Source organism: Cololabis saira, chromosome 20 (genome assembly GCF_033807715.1).
Source record: "Cololabis saira isolate AMF1-May2022 chromosome 20, fColSai1.1, whole genome shotgun sequence".
NCBI classification, from domain to species: domain Eukaryota; kingdom Metazoa; phylum Chordata; class Actinopteri; order Beloniformes; family Belonidae; genus Cololabis; species Cololabis saira.
In genome coordinates this window covers 32,908,591-32,928,098 of record NC_084606.1, presented here as the reverse complement: position 1 = coordinate 32,928,098, position 19,508 = coordinate 32,908,591, and the positions used below count along the sequence as shown (strand labels likewise).

The 19,508-nt window shown below is 39.5% G+C and overlaps 1 protein-coding gene across 1 annotated transcript in view; it reads left to right on the top strand.

The window, feature by feature from the left end:
- rgs12a (regulator of G protein signaling 12a) overlaps positions 1-19,508 on the top strand; it is a 55,397-nt gene that overhangs the window by 16,619 nt on the left and 19,270 nt on the right. The window contains 6 exon segments of the mRNA XM_061709663.1: positions 12,092-12,113; positions 14,319-14,488; positions 15,456-15,548; positions 15,874-16,017; positions 18,589-18,771; positions 18,896-19,046. Coding sequence (XP_061565647.1) covers positions 12,092-12,113; positions 14,319-14,488; positions 15,456-15,548; positions 15,874-16,017; positions 18,589-18,771; positions 18,896-19,046 — 763 coding nt within the window.

The following is a 19,508-nucleotide window of genomic DNA, read 5'->3' as shown; positions in this document are numbered from 1 at the left end:
GCGAGATTATTTTCAGGCTTAGGTCAAGATTTGCCAAGTGGAGGAATTGCCATGCAATTTGTGATAAGTAGCACTTATTGATGCTGTGAAGCCTGTCTAGAATAGTTTCACAAATCAATTAAAGTCTTTATGACCTAAAGCTTCGTTTTAAAACGCTTTGTAAAATTATCCACGGAACCATTTTGTTTCTCTGCCTCTGGAGAAACTAGAAACATGAAATGAGTAACTATTGAAGTAGTTAAACGTTCTGCTTATTTGGAAATTGTTGACTTGCCTTTATAAGTAAAGTAAGTAAGTGAGTAAAATTTTATTTACATAGCAGCTTTCAAGATAAAAATCTTGAAAAAACATCACAATAAAACACAGGACAAAACATAAAATATAAAAACAGATAAACCAAAGCAAAAGCAAGTTTAAAAAGTTACCTTTTTAGCTTTTAGCTTTTTGAAAGAGATCACAGAGTTAACAGATTTCAGGTTGAGGGGTACGGGGTTCCAGACTGAGGGAGCTCTGCTGCAAATACTCAGCGATACTTCACAGCGAGCAGACGCTGGTCACGTGATCTCAAGGACCTGCTAGGGACATAAGGCTGCAAAAGGTCTCTAATATAAACTGGTGCCTGATTATTTAAAGCTCTGTCAATACCAGCATGTTAAAATGCACTCTCTAGTGAATGGGGAGACAGTGCAGCTGGATTAGTAAAGGGGTGACATGTGAATACTTGGAAGATTTTGTTATGCAGCAGCAGTCTGGACAACCTGAAGAGGATCCATTAATGTTTTACTTAAATATGTGAAAATAGAGTAAGAAATGAAAGAGAGGTGATGAAATGAAGGCATGAATGATCATCTCCATCTCAGATCGTCACACAATTGGACTCAGTGGGGTGATATTTTTTAAATGATAAAAGGAAGAAAAAACCTGTGATTTAATTTGAGAATTGATTTTTTTTTTTTTTTTTGATTTTGAGTTTTTATTTCGGTCTATTTGGATACAACATAATACAACATTAAAAAAAAGGTCCAATATATTAAATGGCACCGAAAAGGTATAGGCTGAAGCCAAGGCTTATTATGCCTACCCTTTTATGAACCTCGACTCAGGAGGTTTTATACAAAACAAAACTAATAGAATTCAAATACAAAACAAAATCAAGAGTTACCCCGAGGTTCTGAAGGCTTGATAAATGAGGCAAGTGGAGCAAGTGAGTCTCTACTATTTTAGGGAGAAACCTGTCAGGGGTGCAAACAGTTGAAGAAAATTGTCATTCATCCAACTCCTGACAGAATCCAAACGCCTAAGCAAGATCTGTATCTTTAAAAACATCAGAACAGAATGAACAAAAAAGCCCTTGTAGTATACCAAAGGGGGATGATGAGGAAGAGGACTTAAATAAAGCAGCAGCCACAGAAAATGATCTTCCAGATAGATAAGAGGAAAACCATTTCAAAGCAGAGCCTGACACCTCAACCCAGTGTTTCAACCTGTGGAGCAGGACATGATGATCAACGGTGTCAAACACTGAGGTCAAGTCCAACAGCAACAGTAAGGAACAATGTCCGGCATCAGGATGTCATTGGTGACTTTACGAAGGGCTGTTTCAGTGGAGTGAGCCCTGCGAAAAGCAGACCGAAAGTGATCAAGGATGCAATGTCCATCTAAAGCGGCTGTAAGTTGCTTAGCAACAACTTTTTCTAAAATCTTAGAAATAAATGGCAAGTTTAAGATGGGTCTATAGCTGCTGAAAAGGGAAGGATCAAGCCTGGGTTTTTTAAGTGGAAGGATGACGGCTTTCCTGAAATGACCATGGACTTGACCAGACAGCAGGGAGGAGTTAATTACTGTTAACATACAGGGACCAATAGACTGGAGGACATCGTTGAATAGGGATGTTGGTGACACATCAAGAGAATAACAAGATGCCTTCTTCGAGCCAACTAATGTGACCAGCTCTGATGGAGAAACAGGTGACAAAATGTTCTAAAATAATGGGCCAAGCTGGACCTGGAACAGACAGCGAGACAACGAAACAAAGAACTAGGAACCTGGGGCCGGATTCACAAAACATTCTTAAGAAAAAAAATCTTCTTAAGTGTCATTTTTTTCTTAAGTTCAGTCTTAAGAAGAAAAAAGAGAATAAGTCATATTCTCCAAAAAAGTTCTAAGTATTTTCTCAACTTTCTTCTTAAGAAAAAACTTAAGAATAAATGGTATTCTTGAAATAAAAGTTCTCAAATTTGTTCTTGACTTTTTTCTTAACTTTAAGACAACCTTGACCTGTCAAGGTAATAATAATAATAAGACTATAATATCACCTTTTTCAACACATTTTAGACAAGTTTAGACTAGTAGGTCATAGTTTGAGGGTATACTTTGTAATAAATTAAACAAATAGCCTGTTAACTGTTTGTTAGCATGTTAGTTAGCGTGGTAGTTAATTATTATTAATTTTCCCCAATAGTATTTTTTTTTCGCACATTAATCTCATCCACCAAAACCTCAGGTTCCAGCATCTCTTTTTCTCCTTCTCCATGTTTAGTGAGTGACTGACGGTTAAGACCAAACTACCTGTATAAATGTTGTTTGTTGGCGTGTGCAATGCAATTACATATTTTAAGAAGTTCTTAGGTAGGAAAAATAAGAAATTCGTTAGAAATGACAGTTCTTAAGACGGTTCTTAAGAAAATATTGAGGAATTTCACTTAAGAACTTTCTTATGAACTTCTTAATTTTAGATCTTAAGACATTTCTTAAGATCGTTCTTAAGAACACATTGGGGAATCTGGCCCCAGGACATTTTTCACAATCATAGCTTGAGAGAATAGGAACAGCAGGAGGAAAAAGGAGTATCAATATCACTGTTAAGGCATGTTAAAGAGCGTGCAAAGAGGTCAGAGTTCAAATCACCAACTACAACCGGACTGGAAAGCTTCATGGTGGAGGATAAAAGTCACTAAACTCCTTGGGAAATAGGATCTTTCGGCCGGGTGGACGGTTTTAAGCAGAACTTTAATCAACTGTAGTTTGAACGATGAAAAGTGTCCAATGTTCGGTGACCTACATGAGGAACAGCTCCGAAAGACCACAGTGACACCTCCTTCGGCCAGATGTCCGAGGCTGGCCGATGAAGGACTGACCAGCTGGGCAAAGTCCAACGAGGGACGAGTGGTCAGAGGCACGCTGCCAGATTTCAGTAAGAAACAGGAAATCCAAGTTTTTGGAGAATATAAAATCATTCAAAAGGAATGCGTAAAGAGCAGTAAAGAGCGACACGTGCAACCCCGATTTTTATCGGAGACGACCCGAGCTGTCAGTTTATCAGTGGTTAAAAATATATATAAATGATGTGTCTTCAGACTGTTGTTGGGACATGGATGTCACATCAGATCTGAGAGGTTGCATCAGGTCGTTAAATACAATAGAGGCTTTGAGCTTGTGCTCTGTGTCATCAGTTAAAAAGCAGGACAAAACTTTTTAGCTGGAAGCACTTGGTTTTAGGTGTCCCAACATACTTTCTGTTGTCATGCGCTTGGATGGTCTCACCTGGCTGAACAGAGCTTTCTATCTCATAGAGGTCAAGGGTCAAAAGTAAACTTCAAAGGCTGACGTGGGCTCCCTTCAGTCCTGAGATTTATGAGACCACATTGATGACAAAGCCCTGCACCTAAAATAGCTTCTAATTATTGGAGATTTTATCTTCCCATGAAACATTCACAATCCGTCTTTGTGTGTTGCAGTTTGCTCTATAACCTAAAGTGTAAAGAGCTAACACTCAAACTTTCCAGGAGCTCAAGGAGCTCCAGGAGCTGTATCAGTTCAGTGCACAATAGAAACTATTGTAAGTGTGGTTCATTGGAGGCAAAAGTCATAAATTAAATTAATTGATGAAGCAAGGATAATGTTGCTTCTTTTCATGGCAGTACTAAAAATGCTCAAAGTCCGTTCTGAATAAGTTTTTAAAATAGAGCTCAACTTCTCTCTGGAAATGAGAATCATCAAAAATAATTTCAACCTCAAGACTGGTTCCAAATTTCCTGTAGCATAGGAAGCATATGCCTCTAAACTTACCAGTACCATTATTGTTGTGGGCTCTTGCTGAAAATGCACGTAACGAATCAACAATGTGTCACAAGACACAAGTTAATACATTCAATTGGACATGCAATGATGCAGTGATCGACTCACAGTTGCCTGTTGCTGCAATGTACTTGTAGTTAAGTAGACATATTGCTGCAGTGTTGTTGTACTGTCTTGTTCTTAGCATTTCTGACATTTCAGGACAGTAAAGTGGCTGTTTTGAGGCTGAAAATATAGTTTTTCCTCATGAAAATTGATATGGGAATGAACATAAATAGCATGCCCAAAATTATCCCTTAAGTGTTTAATTGGGTTGACGTCAGGACTATAGGAGGCCAGTGCATCCACTCCACTCCCTAATTCTTGGAGATCTCTGATAAAACCTGTGGGGGCGAGTGTTATCATCTTGGAGGAGAGAGTTCATCCTCAGACTTTGGAGATACGGCATTGCCACTGGTTGCAGAATCTCATCTGGATATCTCTCTGAGATTCCTTCCAATCTCAGATTGAGATTCCCACCAATGATGAGAGCTTTGTTTTTCCAGTGAAGGACATGCTACCCCACACCATCACACTACCTCCACCAAAAGATGTTACTCTATTGGTGCAGCAATCAGCATAGTGGTCTCCAATGTGTGAAGTCTGTTCTGGATTGTCTGGGCATATCGTTCTGCAAACCTTGACTGCAAATCTGTAGAGGACAGCCTACGGTACCTTAAGTGCCTGATTGGCAGGAGATTGACACCAACCTGGGGCACCAGAAGCTCAAAGGAAGAGTCGATAGCAAAAGCAAAATAAGCTGTTTGGCATTGGCAGAGAGGATTTGGCAAATTTTTCATGGGCGCAACCCACATACTCAGCTCTGCTGCTCATCCCACAAATATATGTTCATTACAAATGTGGCATCATTTAAAAGGGAAATAAACAGGCTTTCCAACAAGATTTATTGCCAAGAAGCATCATTAGAATAGAATAGAATAGTAGACTTTATTGATCTCCCAGAGGAGAAATTCAGTCGTGCAGCAGCCAAAACACACACACGCTTTATACAAAAAATGTAAAATAGAAATTACCATAAATAGTTAAATAATAAAAAAGAGCAATATAAAAAGTAGAAAGTAGAAATAGAAAGTATTACAACAAAGAAATAACAAAGAACAAAGAAATAATCTACCAAACACAAATTTCCTAACTTCCTAACTACCAAACACAAATTTCCTAACTTTTTGTGCTTCGTTTACTATTTTCAGTTTTATTTGAAGAGATATAAAATAGAGATAAAAAATAAACTTAAGTGTTTTATGAATGCAATGTGTGGGTGCTGATGTCAGGGGGAAAAAATGAAGCAAGACTAAAAAAAAAAAAATCAAGTGCTATTTCTGATCTTGGGGGCATAACAAACATGAGCGATGCTGTTTTGAAAATACTTTGCTAATTGGAAGTATCCAGGGTGACATCAGCATCACAATTAGAAATGCATTCGTCTAAATGGATTTCACGAAGTGAAGAAGGAGCTTTTCTCTCAGTATAAAGTGACATGGAACAAGAACTGTAAGATTTGACTTGCTTTAAGAATATGTCATTGCTCAAACCAGAACTGTGTCAGACTGTTGACAGGGTTTTCAGATTGGATGTCCATTAAAAATGCTTGCCACTGCATTTGAAGCATTGACACAATCCCTCCTAATGTGTTTTTTCCTCTCTTTTTCTCATTTGTTTGCATGTAACAACTCTCACTACTCCTGCGGTCAAGATTGCACCTTCCAATCAATAAATGCCACATGCACATGAAATAAACATTTCTTTCCAAACAAATAGACAGGTCCAAGCAAATCGAAAAGGGGAAATGAAAAGGAGGTTGTTAACAGGCAACATGTTACATCCAGTTTGAAAATTAAAAAAAAAAAAAAAAATGTTAACCAAAACTTAAAGATTTCCATTTTTTTTTTCACAGGACATTGAATGAGTCAGTGTTAGAATATTATTAGTCTGAAAAAAGTACCAATACTAGATATAAAGAAACATAAAGGTACAGTGCTGCAGTAGAAGGAAATACTAATTTTTTTTTGACATTTTTTTTTCCTTTTTTTTTGACATTCTTATATTTATATATTTTTTGTACATAACGAGACATGCCCCATTCATCTGTTCATTTTATTCTATTTTATTTCTTATTCTATTTGATATTTTCAACGTCTTGCTGCTCAGTTGTCTTGCAATTGCCCCTCGGGGATAAAGTTTTCTGAATCTAAATCTGAAACTAATGGCAGAAATGTGGAAAAACAAAGGTAGATTAGCTTAATTGCAAGTAATAAATACAAACTGACAACTACCATTTGAGGTGCATGAACGGTGCTCTGCAACAGCAGAAAATGAAGCTTGGAGTGAAACTCAGGGCCTACCTTACTTTTATTTAGATTAAACAAAATTCATATGGTCTCAATTTAAACTGACTGACTATTTTTTCCCCTTTTTTGAGGGAGCGCCCTAAGTGGAAACAAAAAAAAAAGGAGGGGGCCGGGGGGTGTAGCCCAGTGCGGTTTCAAATACCCACTGTTCTCTTCTTTTTTTTTTTCCTGAAAGGGAATAAAGAGGGTTAATATTTCTGATTCCTTCATGCCATTGGAGCATAAGCTGTATGTATTGTCGGGAGGGTTGCCGTGGCAACAGCTGTGAAATTAGGAAATCTTCCTTTCCTCCTTTTGCACCTCACTCCTCCTGCTCTTTGTTCTTTTTCTGTCCGGTATCTTGTCAGACCTCTGCTTCCTACTCCCTCTCTCGCTTTCCTTTTTCTGCAACTTGTCCAGACATGGTTTGCGGAGTCTTTGGGTGGGGAATGTTCAGGTATGCGTCTACACACACACACACACACACACACACAAAGAAACACACACACACACATTCTGTCTGTGTGCTGCTGGTGTAGCAGAACAGGGAACAATGAGCCTCAAAAAGAGACTTTCCTTCAAGAGGAGCTGGAAGTTCAACACTGTAAGTAAACAGTTGGCTCACCGGCTGAGACTCCTCTTCCTCTTCGGCGTGAAGCGAGGAGACTCCTTTTGTTCCCTCAGCTGTTTTTCTCATTAATATCCTTTTTTGTAACTCGTTTTCCTCTCTCGTCTCCCGCCGGGAACAGCTGTTTGAAATGGCAGGGACTTGTTGTGGTTGTTTGTTCGTTTGCTAGAATCAGCTTTGATTTGTGCAAAGTTTAAAAGAGGCTTTGTTGATCACAGTGTGGTAAAAATGTTGAAGAGAGTACGTCTCAACCCAACTTTTGAGGATCTGGACATGTCTAAACAAGCTTGAAATATAAAGCAAGTCACTTTTAAAACATCTGAAATGCGCTCTTACAGGTGGTGCGGTGCTGTAGCGCTTTCTTGAATGTGCTTTCTCTTTAAACTTTTTACGGTGATCCTAGTCATCTTCACTTGCGGCAGCTCACCAGGGAATATAGAGCGCCTTAAGGGGGATCCTATGCGATCCTATACATGTGCTGCCTCGAGATGTCAGACTGCATGCCGTGGAGGTTCTGCCACAGAGAAATGTTTTCCAGGTCGAGATCCAACTCTCCTCAGAGTCTCAGCTCACGCACATGGACTTCACTTGTGATTGCGGACATTTACGTGATAATCCAAAGTGGATTCCTTTCAACGCGACTCAAGCTGAGAAATTGCATTTTTACTCTTTAACCTTAGTAAGTGCTCCAGAGCCACCCACAGTGGACAGTTTGTTAGCAGAGGTCTAAATAGAAGTAAAAAGAGGAAAACATTTATATAAGGCATCACTTCGGTCTTATTGTAAACTTGTTGACTTGCAAATGACAAAACACACCATAGTTTGTGGTTTAACTGATGCAGTTTCATACAAAAAATATACACAGTACCTTCTGTTTAATTCCAGTTATGTCCAGTGAGCAGATTTCTACACAAATATCCACCAATAATTTCTCATAATTGTATAATTAATCAAACTGAGCCTGGAAATATTTGTTGTTTTTAAGCTCTTAAACGTGAGGATCTTTAATAGAATTTAAGACATGTCTCTTCATAGATCATTCTGGTATGACTATAGTTCAAACGGCGAGATATTGCGTCAGCTGTATGTGTCAAGCCATTGTGATTAACCGTAACTCTCCCACACTTCTCAGATCTACCTCCATGTTCACAAAAGAAGCTATTCATCACCTTTGTCATGTATACCGTTTTGATAATACACGTAGTTTTGACCTTAACAATAATACATCAATTTATAATTTCAATGTTAAGCCCGGGGATCTTTTAGTCATTAAAAAACAAAATTGACGTCACATTGTGTGAGATGATGTCTGCCTTGTTCTCCAGAATGAACTCCCCTCGTATGTATTTAAGGTTTGCGGTTTAGTTGTTTTTAGACTTAAAGGGACCAGCACATGGAGTGGGTGTCCTCTCCTCTGTCTCAGCTTCATGTCGGTCCCCATCCTCCCCACCCATGATTACCGTACACATGCTCGCCACCACACAACTGGTGGCTTTTTGGGTGTTGATGATGCAGGGGTGGACTCAGCAGAAAAAAGTTGTAAAGAGCCTGTGAGACACAATTAGTGGTTCGGTGGTCTGTGTCTGATGGAGTTTTTACATGTGGTCACTCCCAAAATGGAAGCGAGCATCTGTGAGGGCCCGTGACCCCGATCTCTCCGCCTTCAGATGTCCAGATGAAACAAAAATTAAGTCCCCAATATGACTGGACTTGTTCAAAACTACTATTTAAAGAACAAAGAGTTTGAACTTATGCTATAAATAAATTCAGACTACTCCAAGTAAAGAGTTTAAGTGACAAGGACAGACCCATCGACAGTTGTTATTACTATTCTTTGTTTCCTTCGTAATTCTGTGACATCCCAGCTCTACAATTCAGTGATATGCACGAAAGCACAAAACTCTGAGTGCTGCTCAGAGCAAAGCTTAAGCCTCGAAAGAAAAGCCATGTTTATGCATATTATCCATCTTTTAATAGTCACACTTTGAAGTGGCAGCTCAGAAAGCAAAGCACTTCCCTGGAAATAGTCCCTCCTTTACAAAGGAATCCTCCAATGCACCAATTTTATGGATGTTCTTGGATTGAGTCCCAAGATATTCTTCTCTGCATTAAAATATGATTTTAACAAAGGCACCACAGTTAGGATTTAAATCAGTTTCAATTAGCCTCATCAGGATAAGGATCTCTTTCAATCTTTCTGTTGTGTAAAAGGAATAAACAGTCATCTGATCAGCTGGTCACATGACTGCAGATAAACAACACACAGTTTAGCTCCTTTCACTGTACAGTTATGCATTAAGCAGAAATTAAAGCATTAATGAAAAAATGTTCAGTGGTTGTGCAGATCTCTGTAAAAGCAACCATTCTGGTGGCTTCAGCCGTCTGTTGATCTAATGCAGTGTTTCTCAATCCTGGTCCTCGAGTACCACTGCCCTGCATGTTTTAGATGCTACCCTGCTTCAGCACACTGTGATACAAGTGGCTGTGTCATCAACAGAACTGTGCAGACCTTGGTGACAAGCTAATTAGGGCCTTTAATTAGAATCAGGTGTGTTGGGGCAGGGAAACATCTAAAACATGCAGGACAGTGGTACTCGAGGACCAGGATTGAGAAGCACTGATCTAATGCCAAAAGGGAAAGACATTGGCAGAATTCGTAGAGAAGCGATAGTAAAAACAATTGGAAAAGAATTTGGAGTTCAACATTCTGCAGTAAGGAAGATTATGCACAAGAAGAAAGACTGTTACCAATCTTAAAGGGGACCTATTATGAAAAACAGGTTTTTTTCTTGCTTTAACATATATAAAGTGGTCTCCCCTCAGCCTGCCAACTCAGAGAAGGAGGAAAGCAACCAAATTCTGCAGTGTCTGTACAGCCGTCCAGTGTGATGTGGATCTATGAGCCGTTCAGATTTTGCTCCCGTCGTTACGTAACGATGGAAGCGATGTGTGAAACCACGCCCACAACTAACTCTGGCCGGAACAACAACAACTGCTTCCACCATTTTTTCGTAGCATTGTATCACGTCATTCAGGCAGCCAATCAGCACAGTAACTCATTATCATAGCCCCGCCCACTCAGAATCCTGCATAGATAATGAGGTTAGAGAATGGGAAGATAAAAACATGGCTCAGAGGCTTAATTTCTAATTTATTTAGCAAAAACAATCAAAAGCTTGTTTTTAAGACATTCAAGGCCTGTTTAAAATAGGTATTAGATGCCATAACAGGTCCCCTTTAAGAGAAGTGGATATGCCAACAAATTTACCCCAATGTGTAACCAGGCAGCACACAGAGAAATACAGCAAAGCCCCAAGAGATACATCTCAGAGCTTCACTGATTATACACCAGAGTATTCTAGAGACAAATGTGAAACCATCTGTATTACAGTAAATTTACGTCAGGGTGGATAAAAAAAAAAAAGGTTTTGACACACCTTAATCAAAGTCCAAATCTCAGCTCAATTGTTATGCTGTGATGCAATTTAAAATAGCTGTGCATATGCAATTAGCCAAAAACCTCTATAAAAGGAGGCGATTTGTAAAGAAATAATTGAAGAAAATATACAGTAAATGTCAACTTCTAGTTACAACTGCAGAAGGTAGAATTACAAGCTTTTGAGTTATGGGGTACTTAGTGTTGCCAACATGATTTTTTCTTTTTGTTTCTTACTAGTTTTTGGATTTAGTTTTTTTTTTTTTTTTAAATAAATGACAGATTTCAAGTTTGTGTGAGTTTGTACTTACTTAATACTAAAACCCTTTAAGATTTTTACTATGTTTTTACAAAACAAAAATCCATAGAGGTTTTAAAGAGGGTAACTAACTTCTGCATATGCCTTGATTGTGAATATTCACCAGATTAGACATGAGCGGTGTTTCACTAAGCATTAATCTTTAGCTATGATTTTCAACAATTAAAGGTTTAAGTGAGAGTTATTTGGATTATAGCCTCTTTGTTTTCTTGATTCATTAATTAGCCATTTGTTGACCATTGCAACAGCCGAGACTATAGGTTGAGATTGCTGTTTCCTCCAACAGGTTGAAATATGATAATAAAAAAGCCATTTTATGTGCAGATTTTTAGGGATGTTGCAAAGAGGCTTCATCTGAGAACATGTATAGTGTATATATATCTACTATATCATACTGGTAACTTTTATACAGTGCTTTTTGCTGCTTTCCAGTCTCATGTCCATTAATATGTCCCAATGCATGTTGCATTTGCCAGCCTTCACAAAAACACTGAGTGGGGACAACTAGAGAGCCCCATCTACAGATCTTGACATTCTGTGAACAAAACAGTAATTTCCTTTGTGCACTTTTTGTATCATGATTCGGCTGATGAGCACTAAACACCACTCTGGAGTTATTTTTGCTGTTATGCGAACACTTCTCTTGCTCTAGTGTGAAAACAGCCTTTAGTTACTATGATGCAACACTATGGGAACAGAGAAAATCTATAATTTGAAATAAAAATGGCACCAGAGAAATGTCTAATTAGCAGATGACTGGATGCCTACAGCTCGGGGTGGTTGTCTTGTGGGCTTGCCTTTTTGCTCGGGGACATGTACACACATGAATCATTTATTTCCTGCATTAGCAAGTGAACAGAGGCCGACTGCAGCCGCTGACGGCCTCTCAAGTGGACGGCCTCCACGAGCTCTTATCGTCGTGACTGCAGTTCACAGGAATGCACACAGTCAGGGATGTTAATGTGTGTGCATGAGGTTAATATAAAACGAAGGGTGGATCCTGCTGGGGAGGTGTGAACAGCTGTGTGTGTGTGTGGTAGAGACTAGAGGTCCACCCACTCACAAATCAATGAGCTTTGGTAAGATCCCACGATTCAAGCCGGTGCAGAGACACACTCTGAGTAACAAACCAGAAGGACACACACCTCACCTCACAGCGACGGCTGTGATGCTTAAAAAATCTGTGCCACCAAGGAGGTCACGAGGGCAGTCTCTCATTCATGTCTCTCTTTGTTCTCTTCCAGTCTGCAGCGTCTTCAGATGGCGGTGAGTACAACTACTTTTATATAACATTGAAAAGCTGTTCTTTAAGGAATATGTAAAATAATCTAAGTAATTCTAGTGGATATTACTAGTTTTAACAATATTAACATTTAAATGCTTTCCTCATTCATCTGTTTTTTTCAAAATCTTGGCCAACTTGTGTCCGTTTTTCCCTTAGCAGCTGCTCAGCAAACTAGTGTAATATATAAAGTTTTTTACGAGGACGATGTATTCACTCCAGACAGCATGCCTCATTAACAAAGGATGTTTGTTGAGGGTTTTTCCCTTTTTTTTGGTTCCAGTCCAGGGTTTGTGTGTATGTTTCTGCCCGCCTGTCCTTCTCGTAGGACTTATAACAGCTTTTACTAGCGACCGTACGGAGGCTGCAGAGACGGGTTCATCTCGCCGGCTTTCATTGTTGGTGTGAATCAGACATGCTCATTAACTCAGCGGAGAACAGTGGGGGGAAAACACAGATCTGAAAGCTTCAGCGCTAATACGTTTAACTGAGTTTAAACAAGTGGCTTTAAACAGAAACCCACGGTACCTGAAGCTGTAATGAAGCCTGCTGTGTGCAGTTTTAATGACACATCTACTGGGTCAATTAAACTAAAACATACTGTGGAAAGAAGAAGGTCAAACTGAGGCAACTTTAGTCATACTCTGATCTCATATACTATTTATACCGTGCTTTTCTCTCACAAGGCCACAGTGGAACGGAACCTGTTTGTAAGTTCATCCCACTTGCGCAGGCGTGTGGGGAGGATAGAGATATGCAGTATTGTTTCTCACTTACTTAGTAAACATGTCTGTTTTCAGAAGCAAAAAATAAACTCGGTTAAACTCCAGTTGCCTATGACAACCATTAGAGTCCACGGAGTGACAACGACTATGTATGCGTGTCCAGCGCTGCTGTGAGCTCCTTTTGTTTTTAATGAGCAATCCTTGCTTGCTCTGCCCTCAGCTGTAAAGTGGCCATCTGCTGCTGTGATAGCAGGTAACATCCCCACTTTAGTTGACCACCATTTCCTGGGACACTCTTCTTGTGTAATCCCCCCCTGCTAACTAAAGGACGTTGTTACGCTTGTAGTGAGTTTTAATATTAGTAGAGCTAGTAAAAGTAGCATTAACGCAAAATAGACCTGTGTTGAAGAAATCGATTTCCCAATTCTAAATCGATTCTCATATTAATTCCTAAAAATCGATTCATATGTCTAAAGATCGATAATTTTTTTTAAATTTTATTTATTCATGTATTTTTTTTTCATCATTACATTACAACTTTTGGTTATTTTTTTGTTTATCCCCAAAAAAGTTATGTTTTGTTGGACACGAGAATAACTGGTGCCATGTTTTTGCCTTTAAATATGTTTAAAGGTATGAAAACATTAAAGTGTTAGGTTATAATTGCATAAATTGTCTATATTTCATTACTTTATATAATGTCTTGGGGTTACATTTGCAAAAAATGCTCAAAACCAAATGCTCAAAAATTAAAAACCAAAATAGACCGAAAATGGAACAAATAAAAACGGAATGTGGGAAAAAATAAAACCGATTTCATCCGTCTCTGTTTCCTCCCTGGATCTGTTTGGTAATTCTGACCCACAATGTTTCTGAAAGCAGTTCTATCAGCATTCTGGGAGCTGATTGGTCCTTACAGCATCATTAGCTGCAATACTTGCTGTTTAATCTCAATATAATACTAGTAGTAATATTTTGCGGAACTACAGTCATATAATTCATGCAACAGCTCAAAAAACAGTTTTAATAACACTAACACAAATCAATATCGGAATCGAATCAAATCAAATCTTGATAATCGATTCCGAATCTTAAGAATCGGAATCGAATCGATTCTTGACATTGGAATCGATCCCCAGCCCTAACGCAAAATAATGTAGTTATTCTCGTTATTTGTTGTTTGAAAGCCCTTTGTCTTCTTTGACAAACTAAAATTGGAAGCAGTGAATCCTTTGTGGGTTAAATGGTGAACACAGTTTACTGTCCTAAAAAAAGAGTTACTGGCAGGTTTGAGAAAGGACAAAATTGTCAAAAGGAAAGTAAAATGCATCAAAATCTACTTGGTTATCGATAAGGGTTTTAAAGGGCACACAGGAAAATGTCTTTTCCACCCTCTCCTCTGGCTGGAGTTCAACATTAGGACTTGCTAAGCCAATGCTCTCTCTGTGACCCCTGACCTTGCAGATTACAGCGGGATCCAGCTGCAGGGATGCTGCAGCCAGACCAGCCTGAACAGCAACGGCAGCCTGCAGGGAGCCGGCAGCCTCCGGGGGCTTCCAGAGCAGCGCGTGGCCAGCTGGGCTTCCTGCTTCGAGCGCTTCCTCCAGGACCCCGTGGGTGTGCGCTATTTCTCGGTAAGCTGGGGAAAGGTTTTAATTTGACAAGCTGTTCTTTTTTTTAGTTTTTAATGCTTTTTGTTGAGCCTGGATTAGCATTTAAACCACTGCAACACAAGTGCTTTTTGATTCATTTCTTTTTTGTGTGAAATCCTTTAATTTAAAACATCTTATAGGCATCAGTGTTCGCTAAACATTGGGCATAAAAGCAATGAAAATGCAACACTTACAAATATCCTTTTACTTGTTATCAAGCACATGCTTTGTTACCTATTAAGGAGTTTCGGAGCAACATTTTTCAATTAATTAGTGGGGTCTTTGATTCTGCCCGCTTAATGAATATAAAACGAATATTCTCTCTTCTTAGCTTCATTTTGGCTGCCACCATCTCCTGGGGGAAGTATTAGACCTTTAAGCTGCTAAATGAGATGAGCATTTAGAAGCTTAAGAGTAATAATGTCCCGACAAATCACTGCCTTTGTCTGTTGTTGGGCAAAAGAGGTTGAATCCCTCCATAGAACTAAAACAAATTAAAAACGTTTAGAATAGGAGTAACAATTTTCATAGTAATATGCATATCTAATACATTTTTTAATAATGAAGTGCTGTAATTACAGTGGGTGCCAGTTAAGAACTATTTCTGAAAAGCCTTGCTGAGGAAATACAGGCACTTTTGTAATATTATCATGTACTTTTCCCTCCCACATGAAAGATGCGTCTCAGGATTTAGCCCACAACACCTTCACAAAGATGAACATTAAGTTCTAGCTTTTCTAAGCTCCCTCCCTCCTCACCTTCCCTCCAAAGCCATCAGCTGCACTCGCCCACTCCATCCTGTGCCTACACGTACAGCACACCAGTCTGGTTTCATTTACACCCAGTAATTTGTGCCTCCACTAATGGTCTTCACAGCAAACGGCGCTGGAAAGATGAGAAAGTGATCTCCAGTTTGAGACCGTACCAAACTTCTCATATGTCTCCACAGGAATTTCTCAAGAAAGAATTCAGTGAGGAGAATATCTTGTTCTGGCAGGCCTGTGAATGCTTCAGTCATGTCCCTGCAACAGATAAAAAGCAGGTGAGTGGAGCTGCAGATGCAGCGAGAATTTATTGAGCAAGGGAATTCTGTTGTGATCGCTTGAGAAAAGGAGAACTGTGAGTCAGATGTATTTTACAACAACTGATTCAGAAAAAAAGTATTTGAGAAGCATATTTGATGAGTAAGGAGGTTTCTTCCATCGCTTCACATTTATCTTGTGACAAGGATTCGTGGCTCTTGAATTCCACGCTTTGAACCCCTGGTTTCTTTTGCATGGTCGTATTTAATCCAACTCATTTACCTTCATGTTTGACATCTTTAGTAAAGCAGCTAAGATAACTCTCCCCAACCTCCTGTGCTGCAGCTGTCCCAGAGGGCAGGGGAGATCTACAACAGCTTCCTGTCCAGCAAGGCCACGATGCCCGTCAACATCGACAGCCAGGCCCAGCTGGCCGACGACGTCCTCACGTCCCCGCGGCCCGACATGTTCAAGACTCAGCAGTTACAGGTACCAGAGGTGTCTTCAGTATTCACATTCATTACTCAGGTAGAAGTATAGATACTAGAGTTTAAAAATACTCCTGTAGAAGTTGAAGTATCAACTCAAGTTTTTTACTCAAGTAAAAGTATAAAAGTACTGGTTTCAAAACTACTTAAAGTATAAAAGTAAAAGTAATGTAAGGGGGAAAAAGCCATTAAGGACAAAAGCCATTGAAAATGAATGTATCTTAGTATAATGCAAATATATTAAAGAAGCATATATGTGTACTATTGAGCATTAACATGTGTTTCAGAGAGCAGGAGATATGATGACTAGTTGCCTATAAGTATTGTAATGGTGCAAAAAGTCAAACTTCAGAGGCATGATATCATTTATCCTAACCTTTATTGGAATGTACATCCAAGTTTAGTTGCAGGAATCTGAGGGAACGGATGTAAGAACAAACCTGGACAAGAACATCTGAAACAACCACAACCAAATTCACTCTATCCGGACGGAGCAATTTAACTGGATAGTTTTTTTTTTAAAGGCCGAAATGAAATAGAGTAACGAGGCTGTTTTTAAAATGTAAGGAGTAAAAAGTACAGATAATTGTGTGAAAATGTAAGGAGTAAAAGTAAAAAGTCGTCTGAAAAAGAATTACTCCAGTGAAGTAAAGATAACCAAAATTTCTACTTAAGTAAGGTAACAAAGTATTTGTACTTCGTTACTTGACACCTCTGACATGGTACCAGCTGCATGCCCCTCGGACGCCTTTCAAATATTCAAGTCTGTCTTCTATCGTTGGGATAATTTGGTTCTTCTGTATCAAGTGGAGGATCAAGACGTTTCCTAGCCAGCATTAATGGATGAGGGATTCTGCGTGCATTAGGGGGGATTTGTTCTCATCTAGCATTTAGTCACTTTGCACAAGCATATTGGGCTTTTCCGTGACCATCTGGGTTTGTTTACAAAAGGCCTCAGAGGCTTTTGCAGAGAAATAAACACAAACTGGCATTTGCCCACAGAGAACCCAGCACATACGATACAGACACAGCCAAAGACATGCAGTCAAGGATCTGTGCACTTCAGCTTGCAGATGAGCTTGACAACATGACAATTGCTCAGACTTGTGTCATAATATCAGCCGCGACCATATGTTAACACTTCTTTCCTTATGTTTCATTTTCACCATCTCACTCACAGCGTTTTTGTCACTAACTGTCACTTTGCATACTTCACATCTTCTTCCATTCTTCTCACAAGCATTAAGACATTAAAAGAAAGTCAAGGTGTCTTTTTTTCACTGTACTAATTAGGGATTGGCGGTAGGGACTAAAACATTTATCACGATAATTTCTGGCATTTATTCCGATAACGATAAAAAAAATACCAATTCTACTCCATCTTTTTAACTATAAATCTATCACCACATTCAGTCTTTGGAGCCAAAACACTGCTCTAAAAGATACTAAATGCTACTAAATGTCATCAATGGGAATTTATCTTTCTTTCTTTCTTTCTTTCTTTCTTTCTTTCTTTCTTTCTTTCTTTCTTTCTTTCTTTCTTTCTTTCTTTCTTTCTTTCTTTCTTTCTTTCTTTCTTTCTTTCTTTCTTTCTTTCTTTCTTTCTTTCTTTCTTTCTTTCTTTCTTTCTTTCTTTCTTTCTTTCTGGCTCTTTCTGGCTCTTTCTTTCTTTCTTTCTGGCTCATTTCCTTCCTCTCCTTCCTTCCTTCCTCCTTTCTTTCTTCCATCTTTCTTTCTTTCTTTCTTTCTTTCTGGCTCATTTCCTTCCTCCTTCCTTTCTTCCTTCCTCCTTCCTTCCTTTCTTTCTTTCTTTCTTTCTTTCTTTCTGGCTCATTTCCTTCCTTCCTCCTTTCTTTCTTCCATCCTTCCTTCTTTCTTTCTTTCTTTCTTTCTTTCTTTCTTTCTTTCTTTCTTTCTTTCTTTCTTCTTCTTTCTTTCTTTCTTTCTTTCTTTCTTTCTTTCTTTCTGGCTCATTTCTTTCTTTCTTTCTTTCTTTCTTTCTTTCTTTCTTTCTTTCTTTCTGGCTCTTTCTTTCTTTCTTTCTTTCTTCCTTCCTTCACGTACATTGTGCGTCAATTTAAATGTCAATTTCATCAACGTCATCAACGAGAATGTATTGTTTTTACCGTGAGATACAAATTCTTACCGTGGGGAATTTTTTTGACGGTTTATCGTGAACGGTAAAATATCGCCCATTCCTAGTACTAATTCATACGGATCAACCAGCGGTGGTTTTGGCGCTGCATGAGTTCATGCTCACAAATAGCGAAGCGATGCAGCAGATTTAGATGAGTGACAACATCATTGTTAGTTAGAGAAGTGTCTCACATCCTGCTGCCTCTCATTTCACACAGACATGCCAGTTCAGAGTTTTGACTGCCGTTGTCAGCTCCGAGGAGCATCAATGTCGACCCCCCCGCCCCTGTTCTGTCTCTGCAGCGTGCGTGTCAGCGATGTGCAATCAAAGTGCATCAGTCCCGCCCTGAAGATTCTGTGTGAAAAGAGCTATTGTGTCACTTTGAATTGCTTTACGTGCGTCTTTATTAATCTCTTCCTTTGTCCCATCTTGCAGATTTTCAACCTGATGAAATTTGACAGCTATTCTCGATTCCTCAAGTCGTCCCTCTACCAGGAGTGTTTGCGCGCCGAGGAGGACGGCCAGCCCCTGCCGGACCCCTACCAGATCCCCTGCAGTCCTGCACCATCAAAACACAGCGCCAGCTCCGACCGCTCCACCCTCTCCACTCCAAAAAAGGTACGCCCTAAAGCCTGCCGGCCGTGTTGCAGGAACCGCTCACGGAGGTTTGGGGGTTATCAGCATCAGTCAGACCTGTTGAGACCGACAGATAAAATAGATCTGCTTATCTTGCAATCCACAGGAAGCCAGAAAGCAGAGATCAGGGAGGTCCCTGAATGAAGACAGCAGGGATGAAAGCGCAGACAAGAAACGCGGCATCTTCTTTTCATGGTCCCGAAACAGGAGCTTCGGGAAGGGGCCCAAGAAGAAGGACATTGGAGACATTAATCTCGGTGAGAATGAACAACTGCTCATCCTATCCTACTTTTCGCTTGTCTGCTTTTGCAACACAAACTCCTGAAGTGCTCCAGCATCATGTAACAAGACGATAAATCAGTTAAAGCTACATGCAAGGAAGACATGTAGGAATTGCCTTGCAGTTATAAAAGCATTACAGAAACCACTGGAACACTGGCAAAAACACGTTCACGTCAACTCTGGAATTCTGACACGCAGGAGAAGCAAGAAGAGCTTTAAGGGAAGAAAAATGGCAATATAATATAGTGCTGTGTAGGAATGGCCGTCTTTGTGTAAAGCTGATTTATGGTTCTGCGTTAAATCGAAGGAAGGAAGGAAGGAAGGAAGGAAGGGAAGGAAGGAAGGAAAGGAAGGAAGGAAGGAAGGAAGGAAGGAAGGAAGGAAGGAAGGAAGGAAGGAAGGAAGGAAGGAAGGAAGGAAAGAAGGAAGGAAGGAAG